Source organism: Terrapene carolina, unplaced genomic scaffold, assembly GCF_002925995.2.
Source record: "Terrapene carolina triunguis isolate 2854851 unplaced genomic scaffold, T_m_triunguis-2.0 Scaffold234, whole genome shotgun sequence".
NCBI classification, from domain to species: domain Eukaryota; kingdom Metazoa; phylum Chordata; order Testudines; family Emydidae; genus Terrapene; species Terrapene triunguis.
The window spans coordinates 17,355,958-17,380,690 of record NW_020664585.1 but is presented as its reverse complement, the minus strand read 5'-3'; the positions used below and the strand labels follow the sequence as shown (position 1 = coordinate 17,380,690).

The 24,733-nt window shown below is 38.3% G+C and overlaps 1 protein-coding gene across 5 annotated transcripts in view; it reads left to right on the top strand.

Moving 5' to 3' along the window:
* Positions 1 to 23,363, top strand: part of YPEL1 (yippee like 1) — a 42,652-nt gene extending 19,289 nt beyond the window's left edge. For 4 of the 5 annotated variants that reach the window (XM_024219462.2, XM_024219461.2, XM_024219460.2 and 1 more), the window contains exons 3-5: positions 17,124 to 17,167; positions 18,732 to 18,840; positions 20,350 to 23,363. In XM_024219462.2, coding sequence (XP_024075230.1) covers positions 17,124 to 17,167; positions 18,732 to 18,840; positions 20,350 to 20,439 — 243 coding nt within the window. In that variant the 3' untranslated portion in view covers positions 20,440 to 23,363. Of the gene's footprint in view, positions 1 to 1,226; positions 1,305 to 17,123; positions 17,168 to 18,731; positions 18,841 to 20,349 lie in introns of those variants that run through there. The other variant, XM_024219464.2, reaches the window with a different exon arrangement.
* Positions 23,364 to 24,733: the final 1,370 nt, after the last annotated feature.

Sequence of the window (24,733 nt, the reverse complement as noted above, 5' to 3'; positions counted from 1 at the left end):
CTCTGGTCACTCAGGGAACAGAAAACTACTCATCCAGTGACCAGTATATTTGCCCTCTACTAGACTCCTGTACTCCACTGGTCTGGGTCTGTCACAATATATATATATAGATATTGGAGGGGTCATGGGAGAGTTGTCATAGCTAATTCTGAAGACCCCCAACATGTTTTAGCCTAAGAAGATAATTTTGTCTTGCCTATCAATTTACCTACTTCTAGAAATACTGCCTGCCAACCCAGTGTACACTGATAGTTTTTAAGGGTGGACCTCTTCTAAAATTAAGTTTTGCAAATTCAACTTTCATTAGACTTTTTTAGTTTTCAGTGTAATTCCATCTACTGTTCTATTAAGCAATCATTAGTCTTTGGAGTATATCCATCTGGTATGAAGTCCTTTGGTGACTCTGCCCTGGTAAGCAGCTAGAACAGAGCTATCTCCAGTTGCCTCCATATAGTGTGAGGAAAGAGTTGTATCTAGGGAGAACTAGCAACTAATCTTTGTAAGAGAAGAAATTAACCAGTATGACAAATTTTCCTTTTCCCTCTTTTTTTCCTTTAATACTCTTAATCCTCTGAGTAGTTGTCACTACTTCTGTGAAGTGCCAAGGACTCTTTAATATCCAAAAGTGATAAAGACCTCTGTTTTACAGCTTATCCAGAAGATATTGCTTTCAGGATCAGTCAGCTATTGGTCCAGTACTGACTCAAAGGGAAGAGTACCACCCACTGAATTATCAAGTTTCATTTCTTGCAACACATGCTTTTTCTTTGGAAGTGTTGTATCAGAACATTGACTCTGCCTAGTTTAGTTGATCACCATCTAAAATAATGTGGTAGATTAACATTTTGCATTTCTTACCAGACTGTTCTTTACAATTCTGCATAACAAATGAGGAATATGTACATATGAATAACTAACAGTACACTGTTATCATATAGTGCCACTATGTTTAATGACTTCCTCTGCCAAACTTCAGAATTGTTCATAATGCCTGCAGTAGTCCTTGGTAGGACGTGGAAGGCATCTTTCATTCCCCTAAAGTCATTTTCTATGCAGCCACACTCTCTAGTCACATGACCTAGTCTAGTGTGTGTTGTCTGTGGAGCAATAACTAGCTTGATATGCTTTTTGCATCAGGATAAAGCCACGTGGTCTGCCTTGAGGGGTGAACATAGAATTGTTTGCTTAACTGCAATTTCCTTTTCTCCTGGGCAAAATTAGTTAACCTGATGCTACAACAGAGGTCATGTGACTTAGGAGTGCATCTCATACCTAATTCTGCATTCAAAGAGCTTCACTTGCAGGTATGTACCTACCCTTTTTTAAGAGTGAAAACATTTAGAACTGCTTTATAACATACTGACTATGTAGTGCAGTACTTACCAGTTGTATGACATGGCTACAACAAGCAGTTATATTAGACTGTAATAGGCTTACTAAATATATTTTAAAAAATCTTACTATTGACTGAATATTTGTTTTTAACGGACATATCTTAGACCTTCCCAATGCTATGAAACAGGAAGAGAGAGGGAACTGAATGGAGTTACTGTGTGTAGAAATTGGCTCTTGTTGACTTTCTACAAAACATGAAAAAGCTTTGGAAGTATAGAATCATAGAAATGAAGGTCTGGAAGGGACCTTAAGAGGCCATCTAGTCCACCCCCCTGCACTGAGGCAGGACCAAGTACACCCGGACCATCCAGGATAGATGTTTATCTAACCTGCTCTTAAAAACCTACAGTAACGGGTATTCCACAGTCTCCTTTGGAAGTACTCTAACTATAAGTTTGGTTGTCATTGTCTAGGACTATCAGAAAGCAGAGTTGCAATACATTTGCAGTGTAACCTTCAGTAATGTTTAAATAAAAACAGCTTCCCAGCTGCAAAGTAAATATCTGACTTCTTAGGCAGGATTTTGAGTACTATCTCGTAATTGATGGCACACTTTATCATGAATCTCTGCTCCCGTCTATTCCTGCCACTTGTAATCCATCTTTTCTGAATAAATCAGAAGCTGAGCATGCCAACATGACCATTCTGAACAGGAGGTACTGTAGTTGTTTATAATAGCACATGTATGGTACTTAACATCTTGAAAGTGCTGAACAAGCATTATGGACTATATGTTTGCAGTGCACTGATACAATATCCTCCATAGAGTGAGCTTTATATACTGATTAATGCTGAAGATTAGTCATTTACAGTTATAGATTTAGTTCTGCCACTGAAGTATCATTTCTCTCTCCCAGTCCTTGGGCAAGTTACTTAAATTCCCTCCACCTCAGCTTCCCAGTCTGTAAAATTGTTATATATTTGAAATAGAAACATGAAAAAAGATAACACAATGGAGAATAAAATTAATGGTGTTATGCATAATGAAATTACTATCTGTGAGCAAACACACTAATTGCTAAAGTTGTAATTTATCTGCAGCTTCAGTGCTAAAATAAGCTGCTCTTTGAGTGTCCTCTGCATATTCCCACTCATGGGATGTGCTGGAAGGTGCAGCTCTGATGATGGAACCGTCTTGTAGCAATGCTTGTTGGAGTATTGTTGGCCTCTCCCACACTTTACCTCTCAGGTCCTGAATATTCTTAGTATGAGGCTATAAAAGAGGGGTTGGTACCCCAGCTGCCTCAGTTCTTTCCAACAGCAGCAGCAGATGGCCATAAACCTGACTAGATCCATCAGATCTAGATCTTCTCTCTAAGAGAGAGCCATTGACATAGCTTAATATTCTTAGGTGTTAGTTCTGGTGTTAAGGTTAGTTAGTCTGTTTCTTGTTTGTTTCTAAAAGTTTAATTTAATATTTTAGTTCATATCTTTGGTTCCGCTCCCCAGATCCATGGTGGATATGATAGCTAAAAGACCCGATTTCAAGAGGTGCACCTCTTGTCCATCACCCTTCTAATGGTGATGGCTTGTTTAGTAATAAAACAGATGAAACACTAAAGGAAACTAAAGATGCAAGATCATTAGGTGTCTCCCAACCTGCAAGAAGAAGGACCTCAGGATGTGTCTTTGGGTATCATAATAGACCCTTCTGCTTCCTTGTCTCACTTTTCCCAAAGGCATGAGTTTCAACAACAGTAACCACCTCCTTCACAACCACAAAAGAGGAGAAAGTATTTTAAACCCAGAATGAAAGGGAAGGAACTTTCAGCTTAGTCTTCAGGATTGAACGTCAGCCCTCAAGTTTTATGTGAGGTTGGGGAGCTTCAGCTAACCCTCGTCTCCACCTTTCCCACTTTGTCAACGCTTGGCGTTGCAGCACATCAGACAAATAGATTCTGGTGCTAATAAAAGATGGATATGTCATTCAATTCAATTCCCTACTCCACCTAACTCTCCTTCCCCTCTCACAAGACCTTTTTAAGATTGGAGGTTCACTCCCTTTTGGAAGCAGGAGGAATAGAGAAGGTGCCACGGGAATTCAGAGGTCAAAGTTCTTTCTTCCATATCAGAAAATATTTGGACTAAAATGTAGGGCTTTATCCCATATTAGAATCTATAGAAGCACATTTTCTTTATCAGAAAGTTCCAATTCTGCATGTTAACACTAGTATCCATTATACTTTCGCTAACTACCCAAGATTGTTTTCAGCTTGTGAGCTGAAAGATGCATACTTCCATATCTCCTTCAGACCCAGGCACCACAAGCACCTTCATTTTCTGATTGAAGAAGACCATTTCCAGTACAAAGTCTTACCTTTTGACATATTTGCTGCTCCCTGGGTATTTACAAAGTTTCTATCCATAGTAGCAGCTTATTTAAGATGCCAGGATATATCCATTTACGCTTATTTAGACAACTGGCTGATCAAAGCCTAATCAGAAGAAGGCCTTTCCAAGGACATAGCTTATACCTGTTCCCTCCTCAAGATGTTAATAGCTTATTTAAAAAAAAAATTCTGCTGCCTACTCAAAGGATTCACTTTCTAGGATCAGTTCTAGGGTAGGCAGAGCCTTTCTGCCAGAAGACAGATTTCTGAAGCTTCAATGCATTATAGCAGTGTATCACCAGAATCCTACTCTGAAAAACATTTTTTTTTTACAGTTCTCATGGGACTTATGGCTGCAATCACTTATGATAACTTCTTACTCTCAGCTCAGGATGAGAAGTCTTCAACATTAAATTACAGACCAAATGCAGCATTAAATTACAGATCAAACGCAGACAACATATATACATGATTGACCATCCCATAAAAGATATTTCTGTTCTTGACATGACATGGTGGACTCAGTGTTGCAACATTCTAAGAGGGGTAGCTTTAAACCCGCCATCTCCATTGGAAAATTGCCTCAGATGCTTCCAACTAGGGATAGCAGCGCATTTCAGCAAATTAATAGCTGTAGCCAGCCATTGGAATTCTCAAGAAAAGATACTGCATATAAATATCTTTGAGTTGAAAGCAATCTATTATGCCCTCAAATCTTTTCTACCTCAGATCCAAAATAAGGCAGTACAGATCTTCATAGACAATATAAGGGCAATATGTTGCATGAACAAACAGGGAGAGATTGACCCTTCCTAGCTGTGCCTGAGATAACAGCCTGGTGGCCAACTGAGCAATCATGAGGATCCATAGGTCTGGAGCCTGGGTCCACATTGCCACTTGATAGCCCTGGTGAAGTGGTGAACAGTGGTCTGTGCCCCTTGTGTGCTCAAGCACTGCTGGATGTCCTACCCAGGGAGACCATAATGAACTGGTCCCTACTGCATTCCCTGATTACATAAGAACAGCCATATTGGGTCAGACCAAAGGTCCATCTAGCCCAGTATCCTGTCTTCTGACAGTGGCCAATATCAGGTGCCCCAGAGGGAATGAACAGAACAGATCAAGTGATCCATCCCCTGTCATCCATTCCCAGCTTCTGGCAAACAGAGGCTAGGAACACCATCCCTGCCCATCCTGGCTAATAGCCATTGATGGACCTATCCTCCATGAACTTACCTAGTTGTTTTTTGAACCCTCTTATAATCTTGGCCTTCACAACATCCTCTGGCAAGGAGTTCCACAGGTTGACTGTGCGTTGTGTGGAAAAAATACATCCTTTTGTTTGATTTAAACCTGCTGCCTATTCATTTCATTTGGTGACCCCCCTAGTTCTTGTGTTACGAGAAGGCATAAATAACACTTCCTTATTTACCTTGTCTGTACTAGTCATGATTTTATAGTCCTTTATCATATCTCACCTTAGTCATCTCTTTTCCAAGCTGAAAAGTCCCAGTCTTATTAATCTTTCCTCATATGGCAGCTGTTCCATACCCCTAATCATTTTTGTTGCCCTTTTCTGAACCTTTTCCAATTCCAATATATCTCTTTTAAGCTGGAGCAACCACATCTGCAAGTAGTATTCAAGATGTAGGCGTACCATGGATTTATATAGATGCAATATGATATTTTCTATCTTATCTACCCCTTTCTTAATGATTCTCAACATTCTGTTTGCTTTTTTGACTGCTGCCATGTAGTTTTGTATCATCTGCAGATTTTGCCCCCTTACTGTTTTACCCCTTTTTCCAGAACATTTATGAATATGTTGATTAACCCATTCATACTACAGTAGAACCTCAAAGATATGAACACCAGAATTACAGACTGACCGATCAACTGGACACATGGCAATCAGGCAGCAGCAGAGACAAAAAAAATCCCCAAACCAGCAAGTACTGTACTGTACCCGTATTGCATCTTAAAGGTAAGTACATCTGAGCTGCCTGTCCTCACCCCAATCCTCTACTTGCCACGGGTGGGGCAGCCGCTTACAGGTAGGAGGTGAAGATGCTGAGGTTCACAGGCATAGCTGTGAGCCCCCGAGCAGGAGCAGCACTGGGGCCTGTGCTGCTTTCCTGCACTGGGAAGGGGAAAGCTCAGTCCGAAGCCGAGAAAGAAACTTCCCCAACCCAGCTGTTGATGCTGCAAGAAAGCTGCCAGTGCTGGGGCAGGAGCTGCTATTGGAATCTGGCCTGGAGTGTGAGCTGCTGGAGCCAGAGCTTGAGCTCCTGCCTGTATACTGCACTCTGGAGAAGTGGCTCAGTTTTAAAGGGCTATAACCTGCACTACGCGCCCACTGACACCACAGTGTCCCAGGGTGCCTCACTCATCACTCTTGCAGCCAGGGGGCTAGAACCAGCTGCCTGTCCCCATCCCCACTTGCTGGGCAGCCCCAGATAGGTAGGAAGGGAAGATGCTAAGGTTTGCAGGCACAGTTATTAGCCCCGCTCTGAGCAGTCTGGCCTGAGGAGCATCCCATAATGACTTGTTCAGAGTGACGAACAACTTTCATTCCCGAGGTGTCCGTAACTCTGAGGTTCTACTGTATTTAAAGCCTAGGGAAATCACCTGGAAGCTGTCTGTGCAGTTAGGCAGATCCCCAGCTTGCTGCTACAAACAGACCCTGCTGCCCTGTTCCTGATACCTTGCCTTGCTCTGGTCCCAATTCATGGTTTCCTAGTTCCCACTCTGCTCCTGACACCTCTCCTGGCCTCTATTCCACTAACCCTACCTTGGCTGACTAATTTGTCAATGAGCTGCATCGGATTGGAGCCCTTGACTCCGACCTGATCCTCTGGCATGACACTAATATGGGCTGCTGCTTCTGGTCTTGACCCTCTAGACTGAACTCAGACTACATTGAGTCCCCTGCAACTCAGATCCCAGCCTCAACCCATGCCCCATAGCCAGGATCCTGATAGCAGGAATGTAATAGAACTGAATGAATGGTCATTAAAGAAATCAGTGGTAGACAAGTTCTTCACTGTGTGGGGGTATCTGGACATAATCTTGAGAAATCTTGCCTATTAAAAGTGCAGCAAATATTGATTTATTGTAGAAAACAGTCAACTCGAAAGTGCTATAATCACAAATGGAGTAGGCTTTGTAAAGTGGGCAAATGATGTGTTTATAGATCCACCATTTGTACCAGTTCAGTCTATTCTTGAATACTTACTTCAGTTAAAGCTATTAGAAATGTCTATATCCTCTTTGAAAATCTACCTAGCAGCTATTGCTGCCCACCATGCATTGGTAGATAAGTCAATTCTTTGTGCATGATATAGTAAAGAAATTTATGAAAGGACTTGTCAATATGTATCCACTGATAAAGGGTTCAGTACCAACATAAGATCTCAATTTAGTCCTTTTATGGAGCTAATGAAATCTCTCTTTGAGAGTGTTCTTTGTTTCACCTGTCTATTAAAACTGCTTTCATCATAGCCATCATGTGGGCTAGATGAATGACTGAGCTACATGCTTCATGGCTAATCCTTCATTCAATGTCTTTCACAAATATAAAGTACTGCTTCATCCTAATCCTAGATTCCTCCCCAAGATGGTATCTGACTTCATCTTAATCAAACTATTAATCTGCCAGTATTTTTCCCAAGACCTCATGCTCTTATGGGTGAGTCAAAGCTGCATACTTTGAATGTTAAAGGAGATTTGGCTCACTCACTATCCTAACAAAACCAAGGAATGTTGCAAATCTCCTAATCTCTTTATTTCATATGCAGACAACTATAAGGGACGCACAGTCACTGCACAGACACTCTCTAGATAAGTTAGATGGTCCATAGAGGAAAGCTATAAAGTAGTATTTATTCCACAACCTGTAGGGGTTAAGTCATGCTCTGTTATATCAATGGCAACTCCACAGCATGTCTTTAGACTAGGGCTGTCAATTAATCACAGTTAACTCACGCGATTAACTCAAAAAAATGAATGACTATTAATCGCTGTTTTAATCGCACAGTTAAACAATAGAATACCAATTGAAATGTATTAAATATTTTTGGATGTTTTTCTACATTTTCAAATATATTGATTTCAGTTACAACACAGAATACAAAGTGTATAGTGCTCACTTTATATTATTTTTTATTACAAATATTTGCACGGTCAAAATGATAAACAAAAGAAATAGTATTTTTTCAGTTCACCTCTTACAAGTACTGTAGTGCAATCTCTTTATTGTGAAAGTGCAATTTACAAATGTAGAATTTTTTTTTGTTACATACCTGTACTCAACAAAACAATGCAAAACTTCAGAGCTTACAAGTCCACTCAGTCCTATTTCTTGTTCAGCTAATCGCTAAGACAAACAAGTTTGTTTACATTTATGGGAGATAATGCTGCCTGCTTCTTATTTACAGTGTCACCTGAAAGTAAGAACAAGCATTCGCATGGCACTTTTGTAGCCGGTATTGCAAGATATTTGCGTGCCATGTATGCTAAACATTTGTATGCCCCTTCGTGCTTTGGCCACCATTCCAGAAGACATGCTTCCATGCTGATGATTAATTAAATTTGTGACTGAACTCCTTGGGGGAGAATTGTATGTCTCCTGCTCTGTTTTACCCACATTCTGCCATATATTTCATGTTACAGCAGTCTGAGATGATGACCCAGCACATGTTGTCTGTTTTAAGAACACTTTCACTGCAGATTTGACAAAATGCAAAGAAGGTACCAATGTGAGATTTCTAAAGATAGCTACATCACTCAACCCAAGGTTTTAGAATCTGAAGTGCCTTCCAAAATCTGAGAGGGATGAGGTGTGGAGCATGCTTTCAGAAGTCTTAAAAGAGCAACACTCCAGTGCGGAAGCTACAGAACCCGAGCCACCATAAAAGAAAATCAGCCTTCTGCTGGTGGCATCTGACCCAGATGATAAAAATGAACATGTGTTGGTCCACACTGCTTTGGATTGTTATTGAGCAAAGCCTGTCATCAGCATGGATGCATGTCCTCTGGAATGGTGGTTAAAGCATGAAGGGACATACGAATATTTAGCGCATCTGGCACATAAATATCTTGCAACACCAGCTACAACAGTGCCATGTGAACACCTATTCTCACTTTCAGGTAACATTGTAAACAAGAAGCAGGAAGCATTATCTATCTCCTGTAAATGCAAACAAACTTGTTTGTCTGAGCGATTGGCTGAACAAGAAGTGGGACTGAGTGAATTTGTAGGCTCTAAAGTTTTACATTGTTTTATTTTGAATTCAGTTATTTTTGTACATAATTCTAGGTTTATAAGTTCAACTTCCATTATAAAGAGATTGCACTATAGTACTTGTATTAGGTGAACTGAAAAATACTATTTCTATTTTTACAGTTCAAATATTTGTAATAAAAAATAAATATAAAGTGAGCACTGTACACTTTGTATTCTGTTATTGAAATCACTATATTTGAAAATGTAGAAAACATCCAAAAATATGTAAATAAATGGTATTCTATTATTGTTTAACAGCATGATTAATCACAATTTTTTTGATCGCTTGACAGGCCTACTTTAGACATTTTCCTATTTTAGAAGTCTGTAGAGCTGCTACTTGGAGCTAGGGTGACCAGATGACAGAGGTCAAATATCGGGACGCGGGGGGGGCAGAGCAAAAAAAAACAAACAAGCGGGGGGGGGGGCAAACCAAACAAAACCGCCCGAGCACCGGAAAAACTGAGGAACCCCCGGCAGCCCCCCCCCCCCCCCCCCCCCCCCCGCAGCTTGCCTCTGCTCTGTCTCCACCTCCCCCCTCACGGAGGGAGGGGGGCAGCACGCAGAGCCCTGCCCCCCCGCCAGCGGGACCTGCCAGGAGGCCAGTGAGTCCCAGGCAGTTCTAGCCTTACCTGGAGCGGTTCCCAGGAAGCATCCAGCAGGCAGGTCCCGTCCCTCTGACTCCTAAGGTTGGGTCGGGTCGAGGGGGGCGGGGGCAGGGGTGGGGGGGCTCGCTGCCGGCGCGGCTCGCTGCCGGCGCCTACAAGCCCCACCCCTGCAGCACACAGTGGAGACCTACTCGCTGTCTCTGTGCGTGCCTGGGGAGTGGGGCTGCAGCACTCTGCAGGCTCCTGCCGGCCGGCGGGCGAGCACCAGGAGTTCAGCTGCGCTGCCCCAGGCCCAGGAAGAAGAGGTGAGCGGTGCCGGCAGCACCGGCTTGTGTCCTCCACCAGACGGTCCCCCGATATCGGGACAAAGTGCGTCCCGACCGATGTAAGGTTGGGACGCGGGACAAGTCCCCTAAAATCGGGACGTCTGGTCACCCTACTTGGAGCTCTATATGTACATTTACAAAACATTACTCCCTAGACTTAGTGTCCAAATCGAGCCCTCAGTTTGCTAGAGCAATAATTCAAACCTTACTCAGGACTCTGAGCTCTACCTTCTTTACATAAGGTACTGCTTATCAAACTATCCCATGAGTGCAGTAAACAAAAGGAAGAAGAAATTAAGGGTACTTACCTATAATCAGAATTTGTCAAAATGGACTCTGCACATTCATGCTCCCACCCCATCTTCCCTTCTTCCTCATAGTCCTAATGAAATCCTAGGCCTGAGAAAAAAGTGGAAGGAACAGAAGCAATCAGGAGTGCCACACACCCCTTCTATAACCTTGCCATCACAATTTTCAGGGAGAGGGGAGAGTAGGGAGGGGCACATGAGTGCTCCCATAGGCATTGCTGTGAGAAAATTTCACTGCTGGCACATCCAATGAGTGGGAATATGCAGAGTCCTTTTCAATGAACTCCAGTTGTAGGTAAGTAAACTTCATTTTCTGGAACTCTGCTTTCAAAATATATCAAACTACTTTGATGGGGTTTACAGTTTTGCAGCAGAATATTTCTTAAATATATGGTAGTTTGAGTCTGTTATTTTTGGGAAATAAATCAATTATAAGATGGTTCCTGTTTTAAGGGACTGTGGAACTCCCATTCTTTGGTTATTAAAAACTAGTCAAACATCAAGAATCAAGTAACAATCTACAAGTTATGTCTGTGGTACAGCACTTGCCACATAGGTAGTTCATAATGTTGCCATGTCTTGAGCTCAAGAAAGCTGCTACATCATCTGGGAAAAAGGCCTAATTGCAGGCAGGTTGAGGGTGATGATAGCAACTGCTTATCTCAGTTGTCTGAACTTCTCTGCTATAAGGAGGAAAGAGAAGAGAAGGAACTTTAAGAGTGAGTTCCTGAATAGGTAAAATTTCCTGAATAACATTTATATAAAATTGCTTGTTTCACCCCTTCAGTTTAAATCTAGATTAGTTATTTTTTAAAATAATTTCGGCAAAATCTGTTTATGGAAAAGATGACCTAGTTTAGTTAATTTGCCATGGAACTATAAGTTAGTAATTGATGTGTTCCAATCCCAGCTTTGCCATTGTCTTTCTGTGTGGCTTGGATAAGTAATGAAATCTCTTTCCTCACCCATAAAATAATGTCTTACCTGCCAAACACGGTATTGTGAGGCTTAATTACATAATGTTTGCATGCTGTTTTGAAGCTGTAATGCACTATGTAAGTGCTAGATATTATCAATAAATGAAGATTCTTTAAATATAAGCCTTAATCTATTTATTTGACTTTGATGCCATAATACTTAAGTAGATAAGTTGTACCTTTCTTGCTAAAGTCTTAGGAAATTTAGCCTTAAAATGACTGACACATGATTGAGTATATAGGATAAAATAGCAGAATTTATTAAACCCACAGTTGGAGATTGTGCCTAGATCCTCTCCTCCTGTAGAGAAATGGAGAGGCTCAAAAACTTCTGAGTTACCACTACCACACAAAGGGTTTTTGCATAATGGAGGGTAGAGGCTACTTCAAATTAAAGAGTCTAAGAATCTCTGCGGTAATAGGGTCCCAACACCAGAACACTCATTAAACTTTGGGGAGCATCTCTGGGGATGCCTGCCCTCAGCATGGTCAGTATGGCTATAGCTGCCATCCACCCTGCTGCTGTCAGTTGTGCCTTACTCTCATATCTAGGAGGAAGGGGGACATGGTCCTGCCTTGAGAAATCTAGCCTAGACATATCCAGTACAAATGTACTAGAAGATCTGGAAGATGGGGCTAGCTAGAACACCCCCCAAAAAAACCCCAAACCACTTATCATGTTTTACCATCATGGATTAATGTTTGTGGGCTTCACAAAAGAAATGAGTTTTTTAAAGAGATATTAGAATGACGTGTGAGATGACTGGCACAGGAATGAGTGCAAGGTACAGGGAGCAGTGTGAAGGGAGGAAGAATAAAGTTTTTGAGAGGAAAGATGCAGAGCTTAGTTTTCACCATATTGAGCTTAAGCTGTGACAGAGCAATACAGCATCCTGTGTCAGAAATACAGTAGGTGATAATTAAGAGGTAGATTTTCGGAAACAGTCTAAAATGGTGATAATAGAAGTTCTGCTATTAGATTACAAGGAAAAAAGAAAGAGACCAAACATATAGTCTTGAGAAACATTGATGAAGATGGAAGGAAGAGGAGTGAAATACAGTGAAGGGTTGGTTGGAGGGAAGAAAAGAACCAGGAAGGAACAGAGTTGATGAGGGAATGAGACAACCTGTTAAAGAAGGTGAAAAGATCAAGGAGGTTAGAGAAAAGGTCCTGAAATGTGGCTATGGTGAGTCATTGGAGGCCGTGGTGACGCATAAAGAATGAAAGCTAATTAGAAAGAGAATCCAGTAGAGAAGTAGAAGCAACAGTTGTACACATGATTCAAGAAGCCTACTGATGGGAGATAGGACAGTCCTTACTGAAGTCAAGGGTCATTTTTGAAGGATAGGGGATATTAAAACATGCATGAATGCTGAAGAGAGAGCCAAGAATGGGAGGAGCTGTAGTCAAAATGACTCAAATCACACAACCTGTTCTAGTCAGTTTCACTGTGAAGCTAAGTACAGAGGTAGAGCATCTTAGTATCAGTGCTGCATCAATAAGGTTAAATATCAATCCAATGTCTTGACTTATGTGTCAAAGTACAGTGGCAACTATGGGCAAGCAGACAAAATAACTAATTTTAAAAGACAAAACTACCCTTTTAATGAATTATTATCCATTGTGCATTTCTTGTTGAACTTTCCACACAATTATAAATCACAAAATTGTAAGCACAACTGCAATTTTTAAAATGAGGGAAAATGCATGCAATGCTTTCCCTTTTTAATATGAGAATTTTCTAAAAATGTACTTAGCTCTTAAAAGTTTTCATGGTAATTTTAAAAATACTATTTTGCATGGTGTGATTTTAATAATAGTCTTCCCCCTCAGACCAAGGCTTTGTGACTGCCGTGGTTTGACTTGGGGTTATACTTGCAGCTGCTACTAGAAGATCAAACAGCAGCAATAGCCAGGTAGTTATTTATTTTAATCTATTTACAGATGGGCTTATGACTGTTTCTTTTGGATGTGGATCTTGCCACTATTATCCATGCTTTTTGTCACCTTAGGACTGGAGTACTGCAATGTACTTTAAATAGGGCTGGTACAATATTTGGCAACCATTTCTTAAGTATTGTTTCCTTTTGTGAATACATTATACTCTTTTATCTTCACTAATTACTTTTTGTTTCTGGGTTGAAAAGTATTGGTTTTAACTTGAAAAGCCCTGAGTGGCCTGGGACTATCATGCCCCATTACAAAGAGACCACCCCTCTCTGTTTCTATACTGCTGTAGGTGTGGTCAGCAGAGGTACCTAGTAAGTTGGAGTCCAATTGGTATAAAAGAGGGAGAGCGCTCTGTTAGGCCCTCAGACCTTTTTGGAACACTCCTCTCCATGGTATGTAATGGCTTGAGTTTGCTAACCTTCATTGTGTGCCCCAAGGCCCATCCTCTCTCCCTCTGTGGCGAGGAGTAGTGAGTTTTGTGATGCTGGCTAGTGGGAGGAACATATCTTTGCTATTTGTGTTCCGGGATAAAATGAGTCTTTTTATTCCTTGTATGTAGTGTATGTTTTTAAAAGGAGTTGCTTTGATGCTCCTTTTGATTGACAGTATAAATCTAAATAAATAAATGGCAAAAAGTTGCTAAGGATAAGAGGATTTTTGTTTTGTAAGCAAATCTTTGTTACCAAAGTCACCTTATATTATAAAATAGTATTTTTAAAATCTAATTTCCTTTCAGTATTTTGTGATGATTAGTTTTACATCTACTTCAGTTTGGTTGTTTTCAGACATGGCTTCTCATCCTTGCCTCTCTAATGTGCTCTGTAATCTGTCCCTGCAAGCATGGGAGCAGGTATAAACAGGCCTCCTGCCTACTGTCCATAGTGTTCCAAAGTGGCAGATTTCTCCTTTCATATTGCTAGGTGGCCACAATTGCATCCCAAATCACTGGCCATTCCTGGTCAAAATGGTATAATTCATATTTACCTTTTCCTTTGACTGACACCCTAGTTTGCTAACTGTATTTTAACGGGATGTATGAGACATGATTATTTCAAAGCTGATACTAGTATCGATGCTTTGTGTCCTTCAGACTGTGTAAGAACATATACATATACTATGTTGACTTAGTCATTGGCTTCTTCTCTTTCACAGTATATAGAGGTGACAACTTTAGATCAAGTGCATAACAATTTGTATGGGAAAAGTCTCTTAAAGTTACTGCACATAATTTAGGTCTTTCATGACAAACTCTCTGTCTTAAGCCTTAATGATACAGGAAATGCTATGAGTTATTAGGGTTGGGGGAGGGGCCAGGAGACATTGTGTCAATGATGCCTATAATTCAAATGGTTTCAGGTAATAAAAAGTAAAAAATCTGTACTGCAAATTTCTGTGTAATGGGAAGGCCTTTCAGTGGTGTTTATTTATATATATATATATATATATATATATACACATACACACACATGAATGTAGACTTTCAAAGAAAATATTTACAGTGGGATTTTTCAAAAGCACTCTGACCTAATTCTGCTCTCACTGAGTTCAGTGGGAGTTTTACCATTGATTCAGTCAGAGCAGAGTTAAGTCAGTGCTGAGTATTCTTAAAAATCCCTCCCTTAATCTACAAACAAATTGCACTGCCTCTTCTGCATGATTATGATTCATTTTCTTTTGAAGTAATATATGTAAGGGAAAATGAGGATAATTTAACAAAAATATCCAACTTGCTTCAATAACTAATTAAATTTCTATTATTACAATATTTATCCCTATCCATATTTCTCAAGATGACCCATAATACCTGATAACATAATTGATTTAGCAATTTTAAAAAGTGGAGAAACACATTTCCATCTGAGCATTTTGAATACTTTCATTGTACACTTAATGGTGGGTTGCCATAAAACAGTTTTCAAGGAATAATAAAAAGTACTCAAGTTTTCAGGTAAAACCTTTGATGAGAATGCTTTTTTGTTGTTGTTGTTGGGGGGGGGGGGGAGATGATTGTAACTATACCATCTTGGGTTGTAATCTTGTGAACTACATAGTGTTGGATCTATTCTATTCAAGTTTTTATAGTGCATTAGCGCCATGATATCTGAGCACTATCCCAAAGTGCAGTAAGTGATCTGAATAGCATCTGTCCTGTGGTTCTTTCCTTCTTTTTCTCTTTTCCTGCTTGGGGGGGATAGGGATAGGAATTGTATATGGAATATTGTTGAAGTTAGTGGGTGGGGGTGGATTTGGTATGTATGATGTACTATGGGTTTATATGAGCAAAGGCATGGTCAAAGAATTATTTCCTGCATTTGAAATAGAAAGTGGTGAGATGAGTTGTGTTTTCTTGGGGGGTCTAGCCAAAAAACAACCAGAGTACCCAGAAAGTTGTGCTGGTGATACAGAATGAGTGCTGAACAGATGCCCCACAATAGTATCAGAGGGATGTGTGCACTGTACTTTTGGAAGTACTGTTTTTTATGAGATTTAAAATCAAGATCCTGAGTACAGTAGTCATTGTGGCCCTTTTCCCAAGAAAATGGAATTTGGTCAGGACATTGGGGATAATAACATCCAACCTGGATAATTATAGTCTCAATTCTAAATTCCCTCTATACTTTCATTTGGATATGATAGTCTTCAGTTCCTTATCTAAACAGAGCAATAGTATTGCTGTAGCTGTTAAACGCTGTCTCATTCTTTGACCAGTGTGGCTGCATTTCAGTAGTAGGTGACTTGACCATATAGCTATATCTAATATATATTACATCCAAAAACCTGTTAAGTTTGCATGCCTCTTAGTGTGTCTACAGTCTTTGTAGGGTTTTATACTGTTTCTCAAATAATACAATGTTGCATAAGTTTTTTTCCCTACAAACAGATATACAAATGTACAGTGTAGTTTACTACTTTATATATCAAAAGTAAGCAATGAAGGGTGTGTGTGTGTGTGTGTGTGTGTATATATATATATTGTGTAAGGTACTTTACAAGACTGTAGAAAAAACTGCAAAATTTCATGATGATGATTGAGAAACGGCATGTAACTGCATAACGAAAAACTGAATTGTAATGCGTACGCACAAGGGGACAAAGTTAAGTAGGGTGACCAGATGGGATGAAGAAAATATCGGGACACGTTGGGTGGGGGATTCCCGCCGGTAGAGGAAAAAAAAAAAAAGGAGGGCCCCGCTGGCAAAAAAAAAAAAAAAAGCAGTGCAAAATATCGGGACAAACGCCTAAATATCGGGACGTCTGGTCAAACCTAAAGTTAAGGGTTGTGCATGCAACCTTAATTCTGATAATTTTAGACTTTTGAGTGCTTAACCATTCAGTCTTAACATAGTTTTTATGAAGGAATTTCCTCTGTGACAGCCATGCTTGGGGAATAACATGGAGATTAGCCTGATAAATTTCTCTAGAGCAGACAAGGGCTAAGTGGCAGAATACTACTATCTTGTTTCTTTTCTGGATCAGTGTCTGAGCTCAGCCTCTGACAGTCCCTACTCCGGAATGATTGGGGAAGGAAACATGCTTCTGCTGGGCTTTTCTACCCTCTGTTTAAGGGTCATATTCTACACTTTTGATGGGAAATTCCCATTGACATCAGTGAGACATTTCCTTTGGGTCAAGTGTAGCATATGGCCCTAACATAGGCCAGTCTATGGACTCTAACAAAAATTGTAACTTGGCTCACTCCATAGAACTTGAGGCCTTTATGGTATAGCTTTTTTATTTGTTTCCTTGTTCTTTGCTGGTACAAAATCTTCCATTATTTTCATACTACATACAGATGTGGTTAAAAGTTGTCATGTGCAATAAAAGTAATTTCTGTATAAACCTTAATTTCTTTAAAGGCAACACTATATTATTTTAAATGATTTATAACACATCACTTCTGAAACTGTTGTATTTTAAAGATTATATTTTTCTCTTTCTTACAGTCTTTTCAGGGAAGCCAGGGAAGAGCCTACCTCTTTAATTCTGTGTAAGTATGACTACAATTACATACTTTCTATGCAGTATCATCTTTTGGTATGTTCCTCAAATGGGCAAAATACTCAACATTAGTAACAGTCACATTTTCATCTGCTCTTTCAAATTCTTTTCTTAATGGACTACAGCCTTATACTGGCAATCCCTGTTGATAAGTGTGACTGGGATAACTGGCCTTTCTCAGGAGAATGTTACTATTGTGCAACTTGTAGTCTGAGTCTTCCTTACAGTTATTTAAGAAATCCTATCATTAGTCACATTTAACTCTTAATTAGAAATAAAACTTTCAACTGCATCTGATTCTAACTGAATTGAGGCAAGTGACACTAAACTGTTTTATTCCAGAAAACTAGGTAAGATTTGAAATTCAAGAAAATTACATTACTGTAACTTTACTCTGGACATCATCACTATAGTCCAAAGCAAAGCCGTTATTTTTTCAGGTTAATCTTTAGAATGCTTGAATATTGGCCTTGAAAATTGCAGATTTGTCAGAAGCAAAAAGCCAGACATATCGCAAGAGGGTCCAATGTTTGCTGTAGCACCTTAACATTGCAGTCCTACATACATGCTTGTTACCTTGCTTTTATAGATCATGAACTAATTTAGATTTTGTAATATGCTGTCATTGGATTGCATCTCTATTTTTAACTAGCTGAATTGCTCAAAGCAATTCCTAAGTAGAATTCAAGTCAGATGTGTCTGTTTTATTTTTATAGACCAGGTAATTACGGTGAAGATTGAAAGATGTGACTCTACCTTTTACAGATATCTTTATTCTTTTATCTGTAGTTGCTTCATGTAGAATTGAGATGCCAAGCATAGTCAAGAGTACTACAGATCTAGGTAGTATAACAGGTTTAACAAAGTGTTGCCTGATTTTCCTAGAATGACTATTTGACTAGTATTTTAGGCATATGTTTTTGATTGGGAAAGTTTCGTTTTGGAGCAGTACTCCATAGCTAGATGTGCAAGAGGCATTCCATTGGTTTTTAATATTCACTGTCTGTGATTATTGTATTTTAACCTATGGTCTATAGCATAGAAATATTGCTAAAGCCTTTCCTACATTAGTGTAATTGCATTGTTACAAATGCCTAGTGTAGAAAAGGAAAGCTGTAATTGGCACTGGTGGCGCTTACCCCTGTTTGAAAGCAGCTAATTCCCAGCATAGGCAAGGCCTAAGTTATAAGCCATTTGTAACTTATTAATATATTGTTTTAAGTACTGTTAAATAGTTCCCCATTTATCGTGCTTTGTTTTATGTTACTTGATGACATGAGTGATAATTAACTCATGCTAGAAATGACACCATTTCACAGTAGAAAATGAAAAACAAAATGATTACACTTTTTTCTTCTTGCCTCTTTAGGTATAACCCTAGAACTTAATTTCACAAATGTTTGACTAAAAATAGTGGCATATATATCTTGGAGACTTGGTCTCAGATTTTGTTTGAATTATTTCATCTCCAGGAGAAAAGTAGGATGTTGTCAAACAAAAAGCAAGATCTGTCTTGCGGCTTAAGATACTACTATTTCTGTTCTTTGTTACAGGGTAAATGTGGGCTGTGGTCCAGCAGAGGAGAGAGTTCTTTTGACAGGTTTACATGCTGTAGCAGATATCTATTGTGAAAACTGTAAAACCACTCTTGGATGGAAATATGTAAGTAATGTATATAATAATTTCTTTCTTGATCAAACATTCGTATAGGTAGCAGTCCACAGAACTTGTCTTTAATCTACTGAGGCACCATTCGTTATTGTTATAATGAGTGACTCTGAATCCATTGCATCCACATCCAGCAGGAAAAAAAATATTGCATGTATAACTAGCGTGTGCAATAGAAGCAAAACTATTATTACTTTAATGATATAGCAGGTTCAGCGTCTCACATTTTGAGAATAATAAAGCCAATGTAAGATGTAGGTCCCATTATAGTAGTGTGGGGATTTTTTCTATAGTGCCTATTACCTTGGAATTTAAGTGCCACACACATTTTGGTATTAAAACTTTGGATGTCAAGTTTTCAGATTTCTTTATTTTCTTCTTTAATTATCTGTCATTTTAAGAAAACACAGTGATGTAGTCAAAGCATGAACTATGTTGTTAAATGGCGAGTATATTGTACACTGTGCTACAAATAATCACAATAATTAACTCAATTTTGTGGCTGAAAAGTAATCCAGACTGCTAACATGCTACAGTTTTCACACTGTGAAAATGTTAAATTCTTCTTTGAGGTGACCTTTGTATATTTCCACTTGTAGGATGTACTCGATTTAGCTGAATTTCAGAATCTTCTGGAAAACAGCTGCATGTGTTCCCTCTCATAGTAATAATAAACATCCAGAGCTGAGATTGTAAAAGGACTATTTTCTTTGTCCAGTCATGGAATGAAGGAAACCGAACAGCTACATTAGAAGGTTCCATTTCCATATACTAACTTTGGTTTCTGTCATCCCTTCTCTTACCATGTAAGACTGGTTTGGAACTCAGAACCTATGATATTCTGATAAACACACTCCATCCACACTCTTTCAAGTAATGAAAAACAACACCTGTCCAAAATTTTAAGTTGTTGCTAGGAAATCACCTACAATTAAGCTGTGGCTTAACAAAATAAAAAAAAAATGGCAAAAATCACAGTCTGAATCCAGCAATCCCAGGGCTAGTTTGAGGAAAGATTGGCCTTAGCAGACCTGTAGTTGACAATATGTAAAAGAACAGACACACACACAATCTTGGCTCTGAAATAAAGTACGAACATGATAATTCTGGCATTCCATAGAAATGACAGTCATGTTAAATGTCTAATGTACCTTGAGAGCTGCTCAAGCTATTATACTGATGGGGGTCATAGTAATATCTAGGTAAATAGATATATGTATGTACTATAAATGTTGAATTATCATTTTATACATAGGCATGTGCAATTTTATATTAACATTTTAGTGTGGATTTTATGTAAAGGACACCATATGTGCTAAAAATTAGATATTTCAATAAGGAAAGAGAAAACATCCATACAAATAAAATATCCCAGAAAGCCTTAATAAATGTTACAAATGTTAATTATCTATTCATTTTTATTTGTATGTCAAAATTGGTAATGAAATAATGTGGAAAAACTAACTCTAACTATTTTAAATATTTTTATTTTCTTGTTTCTAGGAACATGCTTTTGAGAGCAGTCAGAAATACAAAGAAGGAAAATTTATCATTGAACTTGCTCATATGATCAAAGACAATGGCTGGGAGTAAATTAAAAGCATTTTTTCACTCTGTTTGGACAATATTCTGTGGAACATGCTTTATAAAGACTAATGCAAATGAAAGGAGGATTTTGGCTGAGGTAGCTCTGAGAATATCACTGAACTTTGCAACCTCACAAATGAGTAGTGTAGTTTATGTGGCTCTTTCAGGCCATGTTTGCCTTTTTCTCCTTGTGTAAGTTCCCTCTTTTGTATATGTATTCTTGTGTGAACAGTTGTTTTGGAACATTTTGGATGACCTTTTTCTAAACTCTCAAGTTCTAGAGAAACAGTTCACTAACTGCAAATGAATTTTACTGGTTAGCATTTTTATTTGACCTATGCCTTTAATGCTACCTTTTGCTGTGCATGCTTCTTGCCTAAACACCTACACCAAATCTAGCAGAAGACTGATATGAGTAGTCCTGAAGAATGTATGGGCTGGGGGTGTCTTTTTATATGTAGCAATTTCTGATATCTCTGGCAGTGAAAGGGATGCAGTATTTAGAGTATTCATTAATTGCTTTTTAAAATTTGGGAGTACCATAATCTGTGTACATCTTGCAGGCAAGTAAGTTAAAGGAACAGTGCTCATTTAGAAATCTTTTGGTTCCACTGACTCATATTAGTAGATCTTAAGTTTTGCAAAAAAGAATACATTAATGATTCAGTATTTTTAGTGCAACTAATTTTCAAGAATACTAAGGCAGTGATACTGTAGAATATATTTAATCAACATAATTGCATTCCTTATCCAGCAAACTTGTGTCTTGAAGGGAGAAGTTGATAAAATTACAGCCTGCAAGATCAAAGGGCACAAAAATATATGCATCTTGTATTTATAAAAAATTAGTCAGTGTAAACAAGTTTTTGGTACTGTACCTTTTAACAGTAACAGGGACTTGTGCCTCAGTGAAGTTTTATGGCTGGTTCCATGTAGCTGTGTAGTCTAATGCACTGGACAAAGAGGTTGTTATAAAGAAAATTCATTGAAGTATTCTGCTTTTGCTACACTTTAACAAAAATATAGTTATTTTTGTGTGACAACAGGCCAGAGCTTATGAGATGGAAGTTAGTAACAGTACCTGCAGAAGAGTGGGGGTTGGTGGATGGGCAGGAAAGTGTGAAGTTGACTTCATTTCTTCATAAAATAGAATAGCAAGATAATTTTTAAAATAAAAAGGGGTTTGTTGGTTTGCTGGATAAATCATCCCCAAAGACATTTTCATAATAAAATTTATATAAAGCTCACATCCTTTCTGTTTTTTGCTTTTTTTTCCAGCTGCTTCTTAATTGGAGTGACTTAGTAAGAAAGCCTTCTGTGGAGGTGTATCCACAAAATTTACTATTGGGTTTTGTGCATGCACTTTCCAGAGAGGTTTTAAAAAAAATTAATCTTGTGTCTTGTATTAGTTGCTATCTTTGTTATCAAATGAAAAGTATTTGTGGAGGACCTTTTGAACTTAGCTCCCTTAATGCTTGAGGACAAAGTGGTTGGCAACGTCTTTTACATTAACACTACGTAAGTACTATGATGGAATGAACAATATGAAAGCCTTACAATAGAATAGAAGTTAGTGTCCTTTTAGTAACTATTTTAACATGGCATTTGTGAAGGTTGCAATGTGTGCCATTGCTGCTGCTGTTACATTTTGGATAAATCTCTGACAGGTTTTCAAAACTCTACTGCACTTTATTACCAGACATCATTCATTTACAAGCATGCCAATGACTAGGAGCAATACAGAAGCTCTACATCAGGAGCTGTGATAATGAACCTACAGAACTTAAATTTTAAAAAGTAGAAATAGTAAAAACCCTTGGGTTTAAGTCCAAAGAACTGGTCTAGTACAACTGGGTCCAGTATGGATTTTGTGGGGTGGCTTATACTGCTCCTCCATAATCAAGAATTAGATTGAACCCAGGAGTCCCCTTTATCTGAATGTCATTGGCACGAGATGGTCATCTGGTGCTGCCATCTGTTCAGTCTGAAAAAACCTGGAATTCTGTTTTGTTTGGGCTATTTTTCAGTTTTCCTCTAATATAATGTCCATTGCCAACAATGAAAGCACCGAAACAGCTATCAACAAGGAGTTTGTGTTGGCTTCAAAGCCTAAATGTAACACCCATGAAGATGTCTATAGGAAATTTATATTTTCTTTGTCTGGCTACAGACTCAAGAAGAATTACACTGAGTTGAAGAAAAAAACACCACGATCCTTCACTATAAAAATGAGAGTACAAATTTAAGGTTAATTTTTTCTTTTTATGAGAGAGAACAATCTCTAGTAATATTTTAAATAGTGGATTTGGATGTTTCCTATTAATGAGCGCTTTTTCTTTTTTAAACTAGAAAAGATATTCTTATTTAGATGCTCAACCTCTTTTTTCAGTGCATTATTTATTTGTATTTCAAACTGGATATTTTCACCAAAACCTTAATTACCCTTGATGCCAAAGGTTGGGATTTCATTAAGTGCTTAGCACCTAAAACTTCAACTACTGGCATAAGGAGTTAATGTGAGTTATGTATAATGTTATGGCTTTTAAGAGAACCAAATAAAGCAATATTCTTATTAGTCTTTTGAGGGGGGGTAAGAGGGAGTAGAGAAGGAGCTATAACTAATACAAAATTCCTACTCCACACTACTATGTAATAATTCTTTATGCTTGCTATGATATCTGGGAGTATGTGAACCTTTTTTTCTTATTGCTTGACTTGAGCAGTGATTCTTTGAAACAATTCTCCCATTGTAAAGATGTGGAGAGTTACGCCTAATGGTTTTGGTGAAAGTTGGTTCCAGATATTAGTGGCTACTGGTTGATGTGAAGAGGTCAGTCTGGTCACTGAACCTTCCAGCAGTACATTAAAAAGAAAAACTTACTTGAAGAGAATTCTACAAAGCATTTTCCCTCTAACTTTTTTTTTTTTTTTTTTGTAATATATTAAGATTATATTTAAAGGTTTTGTGTGTTCATTCTGGGCAAGTTTACTTCCTCTCCCACTTGAGCACTTTTGTTACTTGTACTGGTTATTTTTATTGTTGGTCTTAACATTTATTTTGTATTTTTTTTTTATAAACTGTAACAAAAAGCTATTGTGAAATCTTGTTTCAGGCTAGCTCTTTCTTGGACCAAATGAACCAACTACGAGCTGGCTTCTTGGAAAGACTGTTCATTGGGATACATAAGAATATGCTAGCGAAAAATATACATGTATTGAAAGGATTTTCTTTTGAACCCATAAAAGCTATGGCTGTCCTAAAATAATTAAGCATCATAATTTGACATGATTTTGGAATCTGGTGACACATTCTTCATTGTCTAGGCCCTAAATAGGGGCTGTAACACTGGTGTTACAATATTGAGAGTCTACTTCAAATGCCAATATTCTTTCCTTGGTTTATAACTATGGACATCTTTTTAACCAATGAAAGGCAATACTGTCATTTACAAAATGTTAAGTTGCAAAATTTCCTGTAAACTGTCTGACAGAATTAGGGAGGGCTTGCTGATACATCAGCCTTACCACTTTTGCTGTTTTGGATTTTATTTCTTTCTTTGTGTTGCCATTTTAATATACAGTACTTTATTACCCTCTTAACCATCCATAACCTCTTCTGACTAGTTTCTGCCTGTTGCTAAAAGGGGCTGGAATATGTGAACTTTTTAATTATCTATAAACTATATAGTGATGTAGGTTGAATTGTAACAGTACTAATGTAACAGAGTACAAATAAAGTCCTGATGCCCTACTGCAAACTAAATATTTGGCAAGTTTAAAAATAATCAGCAGCCTCTCTGTAACTGGCTTAATTTTCATGCATCTAATCTTATAGCAGCTTGTGGAAGACTTGATTTGAAATTAATTTGATTTCAAGTGAACGATATCTCAAAGTAACAAACAGAAGCAATTAACCCTTTGATTATGGAAATAGTAATACATCCATATTGCTCCCTAATGTAAACTACATTTGTGCTAACGTAGGGTGCTCGGTACCATTTCCAATGGACTTGAAATTTTTCCTTTATATATTGCTCTCTCAGATTTTTTTTCAGATATGAGGATCATATAGTCAAATTGCAAGACCTGTATCTAGATTGAGATACCAGAGTGCCACAAAGAGAGACAAATTTTAACATCCCAGTTGTATGATAATGGGACAAGAGTGGAAGGAAGCCATCAAATTATTGTTAAACTTGTAGGATATTGTACTGTACTTCATTTAGCACTCGTGTAAGCCAACCCGCAGTATCTATTGTAAAGGAACAGGAATTTCAGAGGTAATTTTGAAAAGGACTGT